A 19,181-nucleotide genomic window follows, 5' to 3' on the forward strand; every position below is an offset into this window, starting at 1 on the left:
CCCCGGCCACGCCTGGAAATATCGTTGATGGGTAAAGACGGGGCGAGTTGTGCGGCTGGTTGGGCCAGTAGCCCCGCAGCCCACGGGCCAGGGGACAACAGCTCCGGGAAAACAGCACCTGGGGGCGGCTGCAGCCCTTGGGTACGCCTGGAGAGGCAGCCCGCGGAGGGGAGCGAGTGGCAAGCTCGGAAATCCCGATGTTTTTCATCGCATTCGTATCCAGGTGCAGTACCCTTGGCCTTGCCAGGGGTCTGGCACCGGGTGTTTAACCCCGGGTTGCCCGCGCGGCGTGGGGCAGGGGTCCCACCGGCGCCCGCCGCCCGGCTCCAGCTGTTGATTCCCCCCCTACCCGGTGCGGTCGTTCCCCCTCTCCAGAAATACAAGTACACACACACACACCCCAAAAAAAAAATCGGGAAAAGCAAAGAATGAGATGGAAATATACAAATCAATAGAGACAAATGTCAAGACGTTTTAAAATGACATTTTCATTAACTCCGAGTCACCATATTATGTCTGGTATATTGAATAAAGTACTTATAATATAATTAGGTATAGCGAGATGACGACTGTTACCCAGACCAGCGGCATAATCTTTAACTACTTAACTACTTGATAGACTCATTAATGGACTAATTGATTAGGAAAAGTGTTCCAGCTCCTCCTCTCCCTGTGAGGGGCAGGTGCTGTCCTGTTTTACCACATTAACCTTTTCAGTGCTTTTCAACAGGGTCGCGACACATTACAAATGGTCAGCTTTAATCATGATGTCAGCTCATTAACCCGGAAAGACCCCGCACTGAAATACAATTTAAGAAATCGTCCTTCATCGTGCTCTGCCGCCCGGCTGGCCCCGCACCCAGGCCCCAGCACCGCTCCCGCGGGCAGGCGGTGGGGCAAGGGGGCTCCGGGGAAGAGCCGTCGAGGGGACCAGCCAGGGCTGAGGAGAGCCCCTGGGGGCTGCCAGCCGTCGGCTCCTTGGCGGGGACGGGCCCGGAGCAGGGAAGGACAGCGACCGGGGAGCAGCCCCGCTCCCCCGGCAGCCCCGCGACGTGACCCCGCGGTGGCACTGCTGGCCTCCAGCTGCCGCCCGGGCCGGCGCTCCTTCCCCTCGAAGCCCACCGGCAGAACGGTGTGCCCCCGGGGCGGCTCCCCACCCCCACGGAGGGGGTCCTGCCCCTGAGAGCCGCGCCGGTGGCCGCGGCCGGGCCGAGGGGACGCTCCCGGGGAGGGGAGCTGGATGCGGACCGGGGCGGGATGCGCAAGCGCTGCGGGCAAACATGAGCTCTGCCCGGCCACGGAGAGAAAACGACCGAATTTCCCTGAAATTAATATTTCGGGCGAAACTTGGAAAACGGTCGCTCCGCTCGGGAGGGAGGGAAACCGAGGCGGCTTCTGCGGGATGTTCGCCCGGGAGCGAGCCGGCGGGAGGGGAGAACCGGCGGGCCGGAGCGGCCCAGCCACGCTCTCATTACCATCCGATCAAATATTCATCAGGGCAGGGGCTGGCGGCCACGTTAAGGGTTTTGCGTGGGGGCAACCCGCGCCTGGCTGCTGCACACACCCACCCCCCCCGCCTCCCCGCAGCCCGTCCCGTCGGGGCACAGATGATCAAACGCCGCGGCAAAGATAAACTTTGAAAGACAGAGCGAACGCTTAAAGTTTAGATCTCCAGATTATTACAATGCTCGATATTAAAGTGGCCCTGAGCAAGCTTTCAAAGGGAGCCTAATAAAAATTGATCTCCGCGGCTTTTGCAGCACTCGGAAAATAGGCTTGTTGAGCGGCCGTAATATTGGGAGAAGGTTCCCTCTGAAATGACAGATGAAGTCATAAACAAGTTTGATCTTGGAATCAAGCTTCGATAAATATTAAACACAGTCCCCTTTACACGTGTGGATTATGATATATGGCGCGTCCAAACTTTAAAATAAGGAAATACCAGAGAAAATGATCTCAATAAATTTTCTAAGTATAAACGTTGATTATGTTTCGATTTTCATTCAAGAGCCTCTGCTGCTCGTTTTTTGGTGCAAATGACATCTCGCAATAGGCTTTTGGGGAAAAGGGCTCCTTATTTGAAAAAGAGAGCCCTAGAGGTGTACAATTTATGTAATCTGTGGCTGGAAAATGAATCGTGTAATTTATTGGAAAACAGAAAGTCATGAAGATTGGATCAGCATAGCCTATCCAAGGCCCCCTATCCATCAAGTTCCAATTAACAACCTAACCAGAGAGCTTTAATGTGTTTCCAATCTAGTGGCCTGATAGACTCATCAATTCCTCTGGGAGAAATTAAGAAAATCGACCGCCCCTTGGCGTTGTAGTGTCATTCCTTTCTGCAACTATATGTCAAATTAAAAACACAATTAAAATTTAAACTGTTTCAATCAGAGGGTGCCCTGCAACCTATGTTTCACTTAATAGAACTTTGATGAAAATCTGATGGTTCCACTCCATCATGAAGGCGAATAGAGCTGAGGAGAGCAAGAGATTCTTTATATTTATTTAAAATATCGGAGCTCAGGAGAGCCAAGACCAGGTGACCAAACCTGAGGGAAGCGAAGGTTTTATTCGCGTCGAGCTGCTGCTTTCCACGCCCGGGGAGCGCCGCGGGGACGCTCCGCAGGCTGGCCGGGCGACACGCGTGTCCCCGCGGGGGGACGGGCGCCCCACGGCCCCTTCCCGCGTGGCAGGGAGTGGGGCGAGGGAGTTTCAGATCGGAGGCACGGCGCCGATCGGGAGGGATTGGCTCATTTGTGCTGGAAAATAGGCACGACCAGCTCGGGAGAGTCCCGAAGGGCCCGGGCACGGGCACCTCTCCCCGGGCCGGCCTCGGGGGACGCGGGGTGGGGGGCTGACTGGGGAAAGGCTGTAGGATCTGCCCCCCGCTCCCCCCCCCCGTTCGACTCGGTATTGATGTTAGACAGGTTTAGACCTCTCCGTCGGGCCGCTTGACGGGCTCCGCCCGGGGATGCGATCCCGGGGCGGCGGGAGCTCGGCCGCCGCTCACGGCGCGGAGCGGCGGGAGGCTTGGCCGAGCCGCTCCCCGCACGCAGGGGCACACGCACACCGGGGCCCTTCCCTTTGTGTGTGTGTGTCCCCCTCCCCTTTCATTTTTGAGGTGGTTCCGACCCCTCGGACTACCCTTTCGGGTGGGCGCCGGTTCGCGGGGGAGGCCCGGAGCGGCCGGGACGGCGGCGGCGGGTCCCACCGCCCCAATCCCAATCCTACGGGAGCGACGAGGGGGATAATTTGAATGTGCGAGAACAAATCAAGGTCATCAACACCGCCGAAAGAGCGCAGGAACAATAGATTCATTTGAAACAATATTTTACAGACGTTTCGCGATCAATATGAACTGAAGCATTATGCTGTACCAATCTGTTAATGCTCTTAATGGTCTTCTCATTCCGTTAGCACACTATACCAAGTCGATAGAGTAAAGTGATTATTACAGAGACACTTGCAGCATATTTGAAAAAAAAAAAAAAACAACCAAAAACAAGCCAAAACCAACCAAAAAAAAACCCCATGTATTTCCACCACTGTTCTAAAGCAAGATTATGCCCTCGGAGCGGGGAGCGGCTCCGTGGGTCCCCACCGCTGCCGCCCGTCCTGCACGTCGCAGCCACCACCGGCAGAATCAAACATTTCCCACCAACCTGTACCGGAAAATTTGCAAGTCTTCGGATGAAAAAAAAAAAGAAAAAAAGAACAAAAATTTACCAACCTCCCAAAATGGCTCACCGGGAGCCTGCGGCCGCTGGAGCGGCCGAACCTCCGGCACCCCGGTCCCTCCTGCAGCCCTCCGGGAGGCAAAACTCTTCTGAATCCCCAAATCTGGTGGCCGGGAAGTTTATATCTTCGCCCCCGCTGTTTGCTATACACAGCAAGCCTCTATTTACTACCAAATAAAAAAAATACATGTATGTTTCGACCACAAACAGGCCAGCTAGTTCTGTTCAGACAAGCTCAAAACAGTGGCCGAGAAGAACCGTGTTATCACTTGAATTGCAAACAAAGGCAGAGATTTGCCGAGCGGGCTCGCAGCAGTAAACAGAAGTGGCCGTGGAGTTGCTAACAGCTTAGAAGAACGCAACAACTTTCTTTGAATCGCACCAACCTCCCTTCCAAAGTGTTTGGGTTTTTTTTCTCTGCAGAGATTTCCCCTCCGCCCCCCCATGGCTCAAAGCGGTTGCTTTCGCTCCATCCGAGCGCAGCAGTTCATGCGGGCTCTCCAGAAACTTTAGGCAGGGCTGGGGGTGCGGGAAGGGGTCTGGGGCGGGCGGGGGTTGCCTTGACTTTGCCTTTGCCTTGCGGCTCAGCGCGGCTGGGAAAGCTGGATCTGCTGCAGAGCCCAGGCTCGGTGGGCATCCGCTGCAGAGTGCCGTCCGCTCCCGAGAAGGGAGAGACTACACGCCTGGCTTCCCGTTTCGCCGGAGCATTGAGGGATAGCATGGAATTTGGGGAGACTTTTGGGGGGCTTGAAAAAAAAAACCCTGAGCGCCAAGCTGAGCTGGCTGCGGGTGCGGACAGAAAGGAGCATCCAGCGCCGGGGGCTCCCTGCGGGCTGGGGAGGGCCGGGGCGCGGGGGATCGGGCTCCCACTCCTCAGCCCACCGCCCAACTTTCTTGAGCGGTTTCACAGCCCGTTGTCTGCTGTCGAGTCCGCGGCGTGCCAGAGCAGCGAGAAGCAGAAAAGCTGGACTCTGGGTTTGATTGTTCTTCTTCTTCTTCTTTTTTTTTTTTTTTTTTACCTTAATTAAAAAAAAAAAAAAAAAAAAAAAGCAGCTGCTACCCGAGCCCCATCAACCCCACCAAAATCAACCTTCCCCTGAGAAATGCCCCTGACGGCGCCGGGACGAGCAGGACGGGCCGGTACCCGCTGCCCGCGCCGGGCCCAGGGTGCCCGCACCCGCGAAAGGGCCGCGCTGGGGGGCGGGCGGCGGGCAGGGGTCGCGCAGACGGGGGGCAGCCGCGCTGCTGCCCAGCTGCACCCTCCTCGTTGGGGAAGGGCCGGGGCCGGCCGGGATCGTTTTCTGGGCACCCACCACAAATAAATGAGTATTTTTTCTTTGCCGTTTGATAACATCGTGCTACCGCGCTGTAAAATGGAAAGACGTATTTGCTATTACAACAATATTTTTAATGAGCTGCAAGCGACTTGTCCCAAAGTTAGTACTGCAAACAGAAAAGGCATCACTCTGTTTGTAGGCGACACAGCGAGCGGCGTATTTTGACTCCGAAAGTCTGTTTATTTTTCATTTACGACCCATTGCCAGGGTTTTTATCCCAAACGAAAAGAAAACGCAGGATTATCTTTTCGCAACGCTGAGTTTTATTTTGATTTTTTGGCCCGAAGTCCTGCCCTGGGCGCTATAAACACGTCGGTTCGGGCCGATCTGCGGGAAGCGGAGAGCGATCCTATCTCGGAGCGGCCCTGCCCGGTGCACTGCCACGAGTGGCGGCTCCGGCGTGGGCAGAGGGCGCAGCCCCGGGAGGGGGACGGGACACCCGCGGGTGCCTTTGGACAAGCCCCCCTGCGGCAGCCCCCCGGAGACGGGGGAGAAGGGGAAGGGTCGGGCGAGGGGAGGGGGGGTGGAGGAAGGGAAGGCCAGAAGTTCAGGGGAAGCTCCCCGGGGAGGCGGCCCCGCGTAGGAAGAGACCCCCCCGCCCGCCCCCGCGCCCGGGGGTCCTTGCGGGCCTGGGACCCCTCGCTTGGGGTTGCCCGACCGCGATACCCCTGGCTGCGGCGGAGCTGGGAGAGCGCCCCCCGCCCCGTCGAGCCGCTCCCCATCGGAGGGGGCCTGCGGCCACCCGCTCCCGGGGGAGCCCCGCGCCCCCCGCCCCGGCCAGCGGCCCCGGCCGAGCGCGGCCGCAGCGCTCCCGCACGGCGCTGGCCTCATCGGCTTTTGTTTTGTTTATTCGTTTGGGGGGTTGTTTGTCTGTTTGTTTGTGTCTTTTTTCTCCGAAGCCACACTTAAAAAAATGATAAGGAACGGGTTTTATTGATTTTTTTTCCACCACAACATTAAGTTTATAACAATATAGGCTGTTTTAAAAATATGACCGATCCCTAACAGAAAGCGAGAGGGCAGAGAATACAACCGAAAGGGGATTTTTTTTTTAAATAAAATAAAGAAACCAACCCAAACCCATGGGAAGACAGCAAACAATTGTCAGACAACAGGTGAGCAGACACTAAGACAGAGAGAGACTAGAGGTGCCCACTCCTCCCTTGATTTCTGCCTATTAAAATCCACATACTCAATGGACTTTAGAAGAAAACTGTACATCATATCAAATAAATTAAAATTACCCTAAAGTTGATTGTCCTTCACTTAAAGCGCCCAGCTCACCGAATCTCCCTTATTTATTCGCATAAGCCGGGCTGATGTTTATTCCCATGCCCTGCTCCTCTCTTCTCACTTTCCTTCGCTTTTAATTCTTTTTCTATTTTATTTTATTTTGTACAACATGAACGAACGCAATTATACAATGCTAAAAACCCTTTCCTCACCATTCAAATAAAAGCAGTGCTTTAAGAATCGTCGTACAATATTGCACAGTTCAAAAGTACAATAATAATAATTATTAGAATAATTAGAATTACAAAAAGAAAGCAAAAAGGTACAGATTTTTTTCCCCAAAAGAATACCGAGAAAACTTTACAAGGGAAAAAAAAAAAGACCAACAAAACAAAACCAACCCAACAGCTAGGAAAACAAGAATTATAAACAAGAATTAAAAATATCTAACTAAACGATAATAAATAAGGGTCACTCAGAGCGTGCGGGTGTGATTAACCGTTCGCTTTGAGGCTGTATTTCTTGCTCGTTATAAAGTCCCTTGACGAGAAACCGAAAGGTACAAAACGTGGGAAAGCAAAGAGGCAAACTGGTACCGGGGCGTGCTTAAAGGAAAAGCCGCGGTCGATGAAGTTTGAGTCACGACAGGATCAGGAGCCTGAACAATTTGGAGGCAGGAGAGGTCCGGAGGGAACAGAAATTCAGCTTCCCGTTAGCATTTGGCAAATCTCGAGGAGTAGCCTGGGATCATTCATTTTTTTACTATTATCCTTTTTTTTTTTTCTTTTTTTTTTCTTTTCCTTTTTTTTTTTTTTTTTTACAAAAATAAAACTAAAGCCACAGAGACCATCGCGATTTTTGTCCACGTTTACAAAAGGTGTGACAGCTCCAGGGTTCTCTACAAGTTCCCGCTTTCATTTTCCTTATTTTCCTTTCCCTCCCCCCATTTTTTTTCTTTTCCTAATTTTTTGTGACTTTCCTCCTAGCACCACCCGCCGAGGGGTCCCCCCCCCTCCCCCCGCACCCCTCTCTCTCGCCCCCCCCGCCCCGCTCCGCAGACGCCGGCCGGGTGAATCGCACGAGTGGCTGGAGTACTTACAGGCGGGCCGGTGACTTGCGCGCCTCTCCGCGCCCCTCCGCGCAGCGGCGGGCGGGCTCAGACGGGCCGCAGGAGCGGCACGGAGGTGACCACGGGGTGGGAGTAGTAGACGGGGTGCGGGAAGGTGAGCAGGGGCTGGGTGCCGGGGGCTCCGCCGCCCCCCGCGCCCCCCTCCGCGCCCGAGTTCTCGTGGTAGAGGATGGGGACGCGGACGATGCGCTGCGCGGCGGCGTGGCTGAGGTTGGCCGCCTCCAGCTCGGCCGCCAGCTGCCGCTTCCACTTGTTGCGGCGGTTCTGGAACCAGATCTTCACCTGGGTCTCTGTCAGGTGCAGCGAGGCGGCCAGCCCGGCCCGCTCCGAGCTGCTCAGGTAGCGCTTCATGTCGAAGGTGGACTCCAGCTGGAAGACCTGGCTGCGGCTGAACACCGTGCGCGTCTTCTTCTTGCGGCAAGGCTTCTTCTCCGGGCTCTCCTCCCGCTTCTTCCAGTCCTCCGCGCCTCCCTCCTTCTTGGCCTCCTCCGAGTCGCTCTCCTCCAGGACGATCTCGTCGGGGCTCTTGGAGTCCAGCTCCTTCTGCTCCCCCTCCGCCTTCAGCAGCGGCTCCGGGGAGTCGCGGTCGGTGCCCGACGCGGGGGACGAGTCCCTCAGCAGGGATTTCTCCGCGGCTGGAGGGGAAGGACGAGGGAGTGGGGTGGAGGGAGGAGGGGAAAGGGACACAAAGAGACACCTTCACCGCCCGGCCCCCGCGTCCCGCCGGGGGAAAAGCGGGACGAGCCGGCCGGACCCCCGCGCCGCCCCGCCGCCAGCCTCCCCCCACCCCCCACCCCCGGTCCCCGCCGGTACCTTCCGTGCGGGGCAGGTGGGCTCCGGCCGGCGCCAGGGCGTACGGGTACCACCAGGTCTGGGCGCGCTCCAGGCAGTGGGCGCTCAGGGCGAAGCGCGGCGCCGGGATCTCGAAGCGGGGGAAGGCGAGGTCGCCCACCTGCGAGAGGGCGAAACCGGCGCCGTCCACCGCCGCCTTGCCCGAGGGGGCGAACAGCGCCCGGGGCTGCTTGGGGGCGGCCTTGGGGGGGCCGCCGTTGAGCAGGTTCTTGATGTAGAAGGACTCCTTGGGGGGCGCCGGCGGGGCGCTGGGTGGCTCCTGCCCGGTCTCCGGCATCCTCCGGTGCCCGCCCGGCTCCTGCCCGCCGCTGGCCCCGCAGCCCGCGCCCGGCGCGCAGGTGGCGGCTCCCGGCGGCGCGGGGGAGAGGCGCGGCGGGGCGGCGTGGGAGCGCGGCGGCGGGGCCGGCCGGGGGCCCCTCGCATGGGGGGGCGGCAGGGCGGGGGGCCGAGGGGACCCGCGCAGCCCGCGGCACCGGGGGGCTGCTGCGGGCAGGCGGAGAGCCGGGGTCGTCGCTGCCGCCGCCGCCTCCCGCCGCCGCTGCTGCTGCGTCAACCTGGCGCCGGATGCTAATGATGAAATCAAAATGTCATCCAAGTTAAACGCGGGGAGCACGCGGCGATTGGGCACGCACGGTGGCAAATGGGATCGGGCGGGGCGGCGGCCGGGAGGAGAAGGCTCCGCGCAGCCCCTGCCCGCAGCCCCGCGGCCCCGGCCCCCCCGCGACGCGCTGCCGCGGCTGGAGGCTACGAGCGCCCGCCTGTTATTGGCTTTATATAGTCCAATTAGGCAGCAAATGAGGACGGGGCTATTAGCACAAAGGGATCCCGGCGCGGCTGAGGCACCACGGGAGCGGCGGCGGGCGAATGGCACGGACGGCGCCGCTCCTGCCACAAAACCTCCCCTCGCCCCGCCGCGCCGCCCCCCCTGCCCCCCCGCCCCGCGCCGCCGGTAACAAAAGCCGCCGGCGTCGGGGACGCGGCGCGCTGAGCCGCGCCGAGCCGTGCTAGCGGGCCCGGGAGCCGGCGGCACCTCGCCACCGCCGCGGGGCAGAAGCGGCCTTGCGGGAGGCTGCGGGGCGGCGGGAGGGCTATCTCCCAGCCGCGGGCCTCCCCACGGAGCCCCGCCGCCCCCCGCCGCCGGTCCCCCTCCCCCTCGGGCCGCGGACGAGCGGCGGGACACGTCGAGCCTGCGGCGGAGGGGCGGCGGGGCGGGGGCAGCCACCTCCCGGCTGCGGCGGGTCTCCCCGGGGCCCGGCCCGCCGCCGCTCCGGGGTCGGGCCGCGCCGCCCGGCACAGGGCGCCCCCTGCCGGGCCGCGCCGCCCCCGCGGGAGCGCCCCTCGCCGAGCGTCCCGGGCCGGGCAGGGCCCCCCGCGCGGTGAGGCCCGGGGCCCCGGGAAGCGGCGGCGGGGCCGGCCCGACCTCCGGGGGTGCCCGCCTCGCCGGTACCGCTGTGCCGCCTCCGGTGGTCCCTGGCTACCCTCGGGCACCCGGCTGGGCCGGGGGTGGGGGGCGCCTGGAGCGTGAGCAGCGTCCGAAAGGGGAAGGTAAAAGGAAAGGTAAAAGGAAAGGTAAAAGGAAAGGAAAGGGAAAAAGGGAATAGGGAAGGGGAAAGGAATAGGTAAGGGAAAGGGAATAGGGAAGAGAAAGGGGAAGGGGAAGGGAAAGGGAATGGGAAAGGGAAAGAAAGGAGAAAGGGTAGAGGAAAGGAGAAGAAAGGAAGGGGAAAGGAAAAGAGAAAAGAAGGAAAGAAAGGAAGAAAGAAGGAAAAGAGGGAGGGAAGGGGAGAGAGAATAGCGTATACCAGCCTCTCAGCTCTGCCGTGCTTTTACACATTTGGAATACGTGTGAGCTCGCCCTGCGCACATTGCTTCTGGCGTGTGCGGAGCTACAGGCTCGGAACTAGGTGCAGGTGCACAGGGGGCAACAGGCTCTACACTGAAACATTCGAATGCCCTGATTTCTCTTGCTATTCCCTTTTAAAAACACCCACCTGGCAATTTGACATACAATGTCTTTGATCTGAATGAAACTTCTCAGTGTTTGCAAGACACTCCCAGGAGTTCTGGTTCCCCCAAAACATCTGGGGTTATAAATCTAGCGAAAATTTATACAGACCTAATCATACAGTATTTTTGGCTGCAACTGGCACGATAGTTCACATACCTTTGGTGTACATAACACTTTTCAGAGCACCATCTCTTATGTGACCGTTTCTAAACTGTTATGTCATCGTGAGGAGCAGTTTAGATAAACAGGGAGGTGGAGAACTGAAAAATCTGCAAAACACATCTTGGGAATGGGGTCTCAGCAGTTTATCGGAGTTTACAGCAATGTTCCGCTTTTGTTAATAACTGTTTCACTTAAAGGCGTCAGGCAAAGTAAAGCTCATCAGGAATTTTTCTAAGAAATGCTATTTCGGTTGAAATACTCCTCAACTCTGGGGTAAAGTGTACAGAAAAGACGAACGACAGAAAACAGCTTGTATGCAGAAAACAGCTGACAGTTGCTGAAGTAGGGCTCTTGCCTATCATATGAAGACCTGGGCTAAAGGTCTATTTTATTTGCAGCTCTTATATGAAAAGCCAGGGTTGTTATAGAAGACCCCAGCGCATTTCTCCATCTCAGTGAAGATTTTCATTTAGATATGAGTCACCAAAAAATTCTGTATTGAAACTCCCACCCTTTTCCATCCATCTTTCACTGCTTTGGTAACTATGAGGTCCTAATCCCTCTGGAGTCTGTCAGGGTAAACAATCACTCATGGCAGAAAGCCAAGCAGGGGACAAAAAAACAAGCCAGCCTCTGAAGATGCTAAAAGAGACTTCCACTTTGCAACTCTTTATTGAAAAAAAAAAAAAAAAAAAACAACTCACCAAAAATTGTACAAACCACCAAAGCCCAAACAAACAAGCAACGTTCTAAAAGAGCGTTTCTACATCTCCATCATTTGTGGCCCATAGGTTTCTCACATATTTATGTATTTTATTTATGCCCCCCCCCCAGCAATATCTGGACATTAAAGACTGGTATTGACCATCCCCCATGCCCAGTGGTGATGGAGCTGGGTGGATTTTGCTGCAGTCTTTCTTTATTTCTGTTTCTAGACCCATGCTCGTACCATTCCATTGTAAATAGATAATTATTATTTCATTAGTGTTCCAATTCAGAATTAATTGGCTAATTTACACACGGATCAATTGTATAAATGTGATGTTTGTGATAGGTGCTTGATATGATTTAAAGTAATTGTTTATTTTCAGGTTTTGGCTTGCATTGTATTGCAAAGTGATTTATCTCCTTATTTATCCTGTCTCAGCACTGCCTCTTCTTTTTCATTATTTTTCTAAAGAGCTACACTCTTGCTAAGCTGAAGCGTGAGCCTGTACTGTGTGATTCGGCGGTGCCCCACTTAGATCAGCTCCAGAATGCCCTCCCTGCCCCACAGCCTGCTGATGGTACCAGCTCCCGGCACACCGTGCTGGCAGCCCTGCTCACCGGGCAGGAGTCACCCCCTGCAGCCCACATCACCCTATTTCACACAGATTCTTGTGCCATCTTTAGAGCTGTCCGCCCTGAGCATCCCCCACTGTAACCACAGGTGACAAACACCTGCCACTTTGAGGTCTCTTTCCTCTTTTCCATCCTGAGGGGCTTGAGGAAAGTGCAGCGCTTAGTTTCCTTGCTCCTTTGTTGGTCCAACTGGGAGCACGTCTGGCAGCCCAGCGGTGGGGGGACTGCAACCAGGACCTGCAGAGCAGAAGCAGCGGGGTTTGCATCTGCTCCTGCTCTGATGGGATGTTTTGGACAGTGGCAGGACCTGCTCCTGCACAGCCTGCCATGACTTTGCAGAAGGTGGCACTGGCCAGCCAGGAGTCCCCCCCTAGACCAGCCCCCTCCTCTCCTGTAGCTGTTTGCAGCATTTGGCCTTACAGCAATCGCAGGGAAAAAGTAACCCATTAAAACACTACTTGATTTCATGGCTAACTTTAAACAGTTTCTTCCACAGGGAAGTGCTGAAGTACCTCCTTGTGTCAGGGTTTAGATGTTCAGAGGGAGGAGGAAAGAAGGGATGAGAACACACTTAACAGCTTGTCCCACACAGAAACACTCCTTTCCCAGGCAATTGAAATGAGCTCTTCCACCACCAGATTTTAGAGCTGCTGTTACGATGTCCAGGCAGCTAAAAACAATTTTGTGAATGTCAAAGATTAACTACTGCAGAGTTTGAGCCACTGTCAATGGCTCTCCCCTTCCTACCGCAAACCATTAAATACTATCAGGCCTTTGTAAAATCTGAGTTATTCAGAAACATTGCATTTCTCTGTCATTATTTCAATTGCTTCTTCTGAAACACATGATTGGAAACAAACAGAGGTTACCCAGAAAAGGGGATGCTACTTTCTCATCAAAAGGAATGCCTCTTGCAGGATGTATTTGACAAGGATGTTTTATTCAAGGCTAGAAAAACTACAAGCGAGTTATGCTTCGTAGCCAATCTCATGTTTCACTTGGCTGAGTGTGCTGGGATGTATGTGATGTGTGTGGGTTCAGAGGTATTTTGGAACAGTTGAAGTTGTTCCCTTTTTTTTGTGCCTTTAAATGGAAGGCTTTGTTAAGTCTCTGTTTTCTGGTGTGTTCCTGGCAAGCTGAGAGTCGTTCCTGACAAATATCAGAACCTCACAGCACTGTGAGAAAGCAGGTTGTTTAATTTATGAGACTTTTATTTCTGAGGCTCATCAGAGTCCTGCATCTGACTTACTAAAATACCATTTTTACAGGAAAAAGGAAAAATTTCTAGGCTGTGATGTTTTTGTGAAACAAGTGCTGTTGCGAATTCCATGTATTTGGAATAAATCCACGGGGACAGAATTGATGGGCAAATGATGTGATCTAAGTACAGTCTTCATCTCACACAGCACTACACACGTGCTCTATATAACATGATATGATGCTCTGAAGTCATCACAAACTCATACAACATATCCTTCCCTTTTGTCATTGTGACCTGCCCACCAGCCTAATTTCTAGAAAGTACAATCACCTTTGTGTTGATATGAGTCATGTGTGCACAATTCATCACTTTCATAAGTGAGCTCACAGAACAGAGGTCAGCTAAATATACTGGAGGAAGTCTCTTATGAAAAGTATCACTGGAGGATTTCAAGGCAGAACATGTTCTGTTCTTTAACATCTCATCCAAATGTAAGCTTTACTGTAACCCATCTTACCTGGTTCAAAATATGACAGGACAGAAATGCCCAAAGAATGATGAATAGATGGTTGCTTCGCAGCTTCTAAATCTGATGGCTGGTGCTTATATACCAAGTTGTAAACCCTGAGGTATCACGTAGAATGTAAAAAAATAATAATATCAAAATAAGCTGTGTAAACATCAGCACTGGTGAAATCCTAAATAAGCAGATCTCTTTGTGGCCACAAATAGCTTATTTATGAAAATCCACGAGTGTCCTGGAATCACACCTGAAAAGTGCTGGATATTTTCAGCTCCTAATGAAATAAAAAATTCCTGAAAATCTGTATGGTGAATGTTTTACTGGCCTGGCTAGAAAAAGCGGTGTTGTAATCCACAGTCAGCCTTCAGACCTCAGATCCAAATTACCCATTTGCAGTGAGCCAACAGAGAGCACAGTAGATCCAATGTTTCTGTGCACAGCAGCTAGACGATGTGCAGGTTTAGGAGTTCTTAAATAATCATTGATTTCAAAAGTGTTACAGCCCATTGACTCAAAAACCAGCTGCTTATAAAGACTCGTGTTCATATCAGAGATCCTTGGCAATTGTACAAGAGTCATGCCGAACATACATACTAAACACGAGCTGTATTTTGAATTTTATTTAAAGATCCTGAGCTCACCCTAATTTCCCTAAGAACTTTTGTTATAAATGGCATGACAGTCCGAACCAGCTTGTTCTGAGTCAGCAGATCCCCAAAATAGCTTGCGGTTTTGCAAAATAAATGAATGATGGGGCCATTTTGTGCTTCCACAAGAGCTTCTTTGTCAAGACCTAAGTGTGCTGTGCACTTATTAATGACTCTGTCTCGCCTGCCAGTCCCCAGGGAAGGCCAGTCCTCAGGCGAGCTCAGTGCTGCAGGAATCCCAAGAAGCCCAAGTGATGTGCACACCACAGGAAGCTCCTTCTACCTCTTTTGGCTGGGGCATCAACTACCTTGTCTTCAGGTATGCAGGCAGCTCAGGTACTCACATCACCCCCACAGTGCACAGATGCTGTTCTGCCAGCTCTGCAAAACAGAACAGAGGAAAAAAGGTTCCTGAACTTCTTTCCACATAAAGTTTCTGTACATCCCAGGGAAAACCTTACTCTAGACAACAAAGCTTCATATTTCCTCTCTCTATATATATTACTATAAGTGCTCAACCCCACATTAGAATGATAAACCATCAGAGGCCAAGAAATGACTGCACTGGGGTAAGAGTTCCTTTCTCCAAAGCCAAATTCCAAATCATCCTTCTTTGAGTCACAGCTTTATATTTATGTAGCACGCATTGATTCTTTTTTATATGGTTGAAAAATTTGGAATGTATTAGAAAGGCAAGCATTATGCAGAAAATATTTTTAATGTATTTTAGTTAACCATTAGCAATATGCATCAGAAATTCATTGTTACTAAACTTAATTAAAGCAATGCTGGTGGAAAGTAGTAGAAGGACTACATGCACTGTTCTGCAAAACTTCCAACACTCAGCTTCATCAACATCATTGCCATCACAGCTACACTGCTGTCTTCTGCATAACAGGAGATTATCTTGGGCATTAAGCCACAGGGACCCGACCAGTTCAATTCTTGCAGTCTGGAATAGTGGCTTGGAACTCATTCCTCATGTACAGATATGAGAAGTAACCATGAAGCACTAACAAGGAACCAATGATGACTTTTTCACTTTACTTTACATTAAGTAGATTTTTGGCTTGTCGTTATGGATCCATGAATAATATCAGAAAAAAACAAGGAAAGGGGACTGTGTATGACTGAACACCTTGTTCAAGGTGGTAGATAGGGCAAATAATAATAATATTATGTATGACAAAAGCAGAACAATTTCAGCTTGGCATATACATGAAATGTAATACATTAAAGTACTGTTGAGTACCTACAGAGCAATAGAATTCACAAAATAATAATCCTAACATATTAAGCAAACACTGCTCAGCAGCCTGATGTGTGTTCTTACCATGTGCTGTCACTCCCAGAGTATGACATCTAAGTTACTTGTGTAATGCTGTCATTAAAAAAAAATAATAAAAAAGTAAAAACAACTTTTAATATATTTCCATTTTCTCTAGAGCACTGTTGCCTCAAATATTCCTGTTGGGAGAACAGTATACAGTACACATCATGGTGCCATGAGAAATTTCTTAAGTATTGGCTGTGCTTGAGAACTGCAATGGAGTGAAGAATAAAGGATACGCTAAAAGGCTCGAGGGCAAACGTGCCGATGATGCCTCCGCTTTCGGTTTGTGTGTTGGTTTATCGGCAGCGAGTGTTGGTATGAAGGAGAGGGAAGATAAGGCACTGTCTCTCTAGTTAGAGATTCTGATCTTATTCTGCTCCAGAGACTGTACCTGTAAAGCACTGAAGCTGATCAGAGATTGCAGAACACTGGTCAGAATTTCCAGATGTCCTTGATAATGCCCTTCACCTTCATAATCAAGCTCTGAAATGATAATGTATCGATCAGAATGCTTCCCAGCAGTATGGCACGCAGAGGATTATTGATAAGCAGCTCTGAAATCTCCAGGTGCCGGGGCAGGGGAGGCGATGACAACAGGAACGCAAAGCTGCCCTGATAACCTTTGCCTGGGAAACTTGGGCTGCATGCGATGTGCTTATGGAAGTGTTTGCGTTTTTGTCTGGGAAGAGATTTCCACCTAGTTTGTGGAGAATTATTGCTACTATTATTATACTGATAGTACTGATGCAATACCGATACAACGAGTAGCTGCACCGCCGTGTGCCGGCCCACGGGTGCCGCTCGCCCTCGGCCCGAGGCGCGGCCCGTTCAGCACCGCGGCCAGCGACGGCAGGCGCGGGGCGGTGCGCGGACACGGCGGTGCGCGGTGCGGTGCGCGGGGCGGTGCGTGGGGCGGTGCGCAGACACGGCGGTGCGCGGGGAGGTGCGTGGGGCGGTGCGCGGTGCGGTGCGCGGACACGGAGGTGCGCGGGGCGGTGCGCGGACACGGAGGTGCATGGGGCGGTGCACAGGGAGGTGCGTGGGGCGGTGCATGGACACAGAGGTGCACGGGGCGGTGCCAGGGGCTGCGCGGGGTGGTGCGCAGGGAGGTGCGTGGGGCGGTGTGTGGACGTGGGGGTGCGCAGTGCAGTGCGTGGACACGGTGACACGTGGACACAGCGGAGTGTGGAGCGTCTTCCCGCGGGCCTAGGGGTGGTGGGTCCCATTCTGCACCCCCAGTGCTCTGAGCAGCCCTGGCCGACAGTGCCGTGAGCAGGCTGCAGGGCCAGAGCTCCTGTGTGCTCCTGTGGGTGCGGAAGAGGGCACTGAACTGCTGTGATCCAAGGGGCAAAAAACTGGAAAAGCTCCAAAACAACAGAATAATTAGCTGTGTATAAATCCTGAGGTTTCCAGCTAAAATCAGAAAACCTTTTGTTACAGGCAAATTCAAGAGAATTACATCTTGGTTTGTTTTAATATCCAAGCATTTTATAAGAAGACATGGAAATTGTTTCCCTTTCCAACAGTGTTGGCACATTGCCCTGTTTATTCTCCCATTGTTTTTTTTTGTACTTCTTAGAGATATATCAAACTTTATGTAGTATGTGTAACTTGGAGGAGATGGAAAAGACATTGACAATATTAATTGTTTCATAAATAGCATCAGATAGGATATGCTTTTTATATCCTTGGTTTAAACCTTGTTATTGAAAAACCAATACCCTGCCATTTGTTTATACTTTTCTTGGCATATAAGGCAGATATGTTAGAGGGAATGAAGCTAATAAAAAGCTATGGGCAGCATTTTCCACACTCAACTTTTAGGCATGGCCTCTTTTTCAAAAGAAAATAAAATTTTTTGAACATTATAACCATTCTATCTGTCTGTAAAAATGTATGAAGAACCAGAAACTGCAAAGGACTAAATAGAAAGGACCCTTTTCTTTTAGGTGAGCACTACTTCACACAAGCAATTCCACCAGCTCCATAGACCTAGGTCTGCAAGTAACTGCTGATGCAGAGGGATGAAGGGCTCCACCAGCCAACCCAGCTCAACATGAAAAACACCTCCTTCCTGCAGTGGTCTTACCTGGAGCCAAGAAGCTGGTTGCAGAGCAAGGGGTCCTGAGTGCAGAAAGAGGAGCTGCAACCTCTCCCAAAGGCAGCGCGTGTGATAGTTTCAGATCAAGGAAATTATCCAAATTTTTCTCTGCAAATTAATTACTGGAGATCTTGCAAAAGTTTTTCATCCAAGCAATGGTAAAAGAAATTCTTGAGAAATTAGTTTGCATTGCAAGCATTTTACTCCTTGCAGTCCTTTTATTTCTTTTATTCAGCATTGTAGTTCCTGCAGGAAGGAACAAGGAGGTAGGTTATGGTGGGTTTAGCTCTGCTTTCATTTTTAAAAGTTTTTTTATCATGTTTTACGCGATGTCACATGCAAAAGAAATACAATACCTGCACATCTTTTAAACAAGAGTTTCAATGCCATCGTGTTCTGCTGAATTAATGTTATAGTGCTAGGAAGATATATAGTGTAGCAAAAACTGAGGACTGGACTATAGAAACTCAAGTGAAGAAAGAAGAAAGAAAATGAAATCTTACCACTCAATATTCCTGGAAATTTCATAGAAATTTGTGAAAATATGCTATGCATATTTTTTCATAGCATGAAACGGCTCCACTGCAGTCTTGAGTCACTGCTGCACAACACTGAGAGCAACAGTAATCCTTAAAGCACTTGCCATAGGTGCTCCCTGGGTTTTACCTTGACCTATGCACAAGGAATGTGAAGCCTGACACCCTGGTTTTCAAAGCAGCTCTACATGGATCATCTTCTACAACTTCAGGAATGTTCTGTGCAGATACAAAGGTCTGGTCCTGTGGTAAAGGCATAAAATTAATTACCAGAGGGAACACCAAGGCATGGTCCTTTCTCTATTTCATTTTAGCTCCAGAGTGGAGGAGGCTTTTGCTCAGCAGCTGTATCTATTCCATACCTATTTGTTGCTCGGATTACAGTAAATCAGGAGTATCTGACTGCTTCAGCACCTCTCAAGCCCAGGTGTTTTTTAAGGACGGGCTGCAGAAAAGCAGAAACCAGCTGAAGAACAGAGAGGAAGAAAAGCTGTAGCAGGGGCACTGGCATGATACATCAAAGCCAAGCAGAGCCCAGATTTTTTATTTGCCTCCCAGGCAGCACAGCCAGGGAGAGTCTCTGCACACCCAGACTTCAGAGGTACCTAGTGCAGACAGACAGTCACTCGCATGCATGGAGAAAGCAGAAAGAATAAACGTTGGCTGGAAGGTGCTTTCACTCATTTCCCAGTGCTTATTGCAGTTTAGCCTTACAATGCATGTAGTAGTTGTACTTGGGACCAGATGAAGAAGACCACATTGGTTTCAGGGGCTGGAGCAGATGTCCTCCACCTGGTGTCTTCCAGTGATCAGCAGGAGTGGATCAGTCAGAGGGAAGAGCGTTTGGGCCACCCAAGAAATAGTACATTTTACAGAGCCATGTTTCACTGCAATTTCAGTCCCAGAAGTGCTGCAAGAAGTGATGCTCGGAGCACGGCCTTTTCCAGTTGCTCTGGAAGGCCTCAACAGAGATCAAGGGAGAATTTTTCTTCATCAGTGCAAAAGCAAATGTGATAACTAGCAGCCTCCGTGTAAAAG

At 51.9% G+C, this 19,181-nt stretch overlaps 1 protein-coding gene across 2 annotated transcripts; it reads right to left on the minus strand.

Moving 5' to 3' along the window:
• Positions 1-5,991: 5,991 nt before the first annotated feature.
• HMX3 (H6 family homeobox 3) lies at positions 5,992-9,691 on the minus strand. Of its 2 annotated transcripts, XR_013930559.1 has the most exons (3): positions 8,253-9,691; positions 7,410-8,074; positions 5,992-7,051 (listed from the first exon to the last, which is right to left on the minus strand). XR_013930559.1 is itself a non-coding variant. In XM_080403136.1 (2 exons), the coding sequence occupies exons 1-2, from the start codon at positions 8,566-8,568 to the stop codon at positions 7,467-7,469; spliced, it is 924 nt and encodes a 307-aa protein (XP_080259262.1). In that variant the 5' UTR covers positions 8,569-9,691; the 3' UTR covers positions 5,992-7,466. The 2 variants fall into 2 exon arrangements, 1 of the variants encoding a protein (XP_080259262.1); XM_080403136.1 differs by having other exon boundaries at positions 5,992-8,074.
• Between the last annotated feature and the right edge of the window lie 9,490 nt (positions 9,692-19,181).

The sequence above is a fragment of the Falco punctatus genome (genome assembly GCF_963210335.1).
Source record: "Falco punctatus genome assembly, chromosome: 9".
Taxonomy (NCBI): Eukaryota; Metazoa; Chordata; class Aves; order Falconiformes; family Falconidae; genus Falco; species Falco punctatus.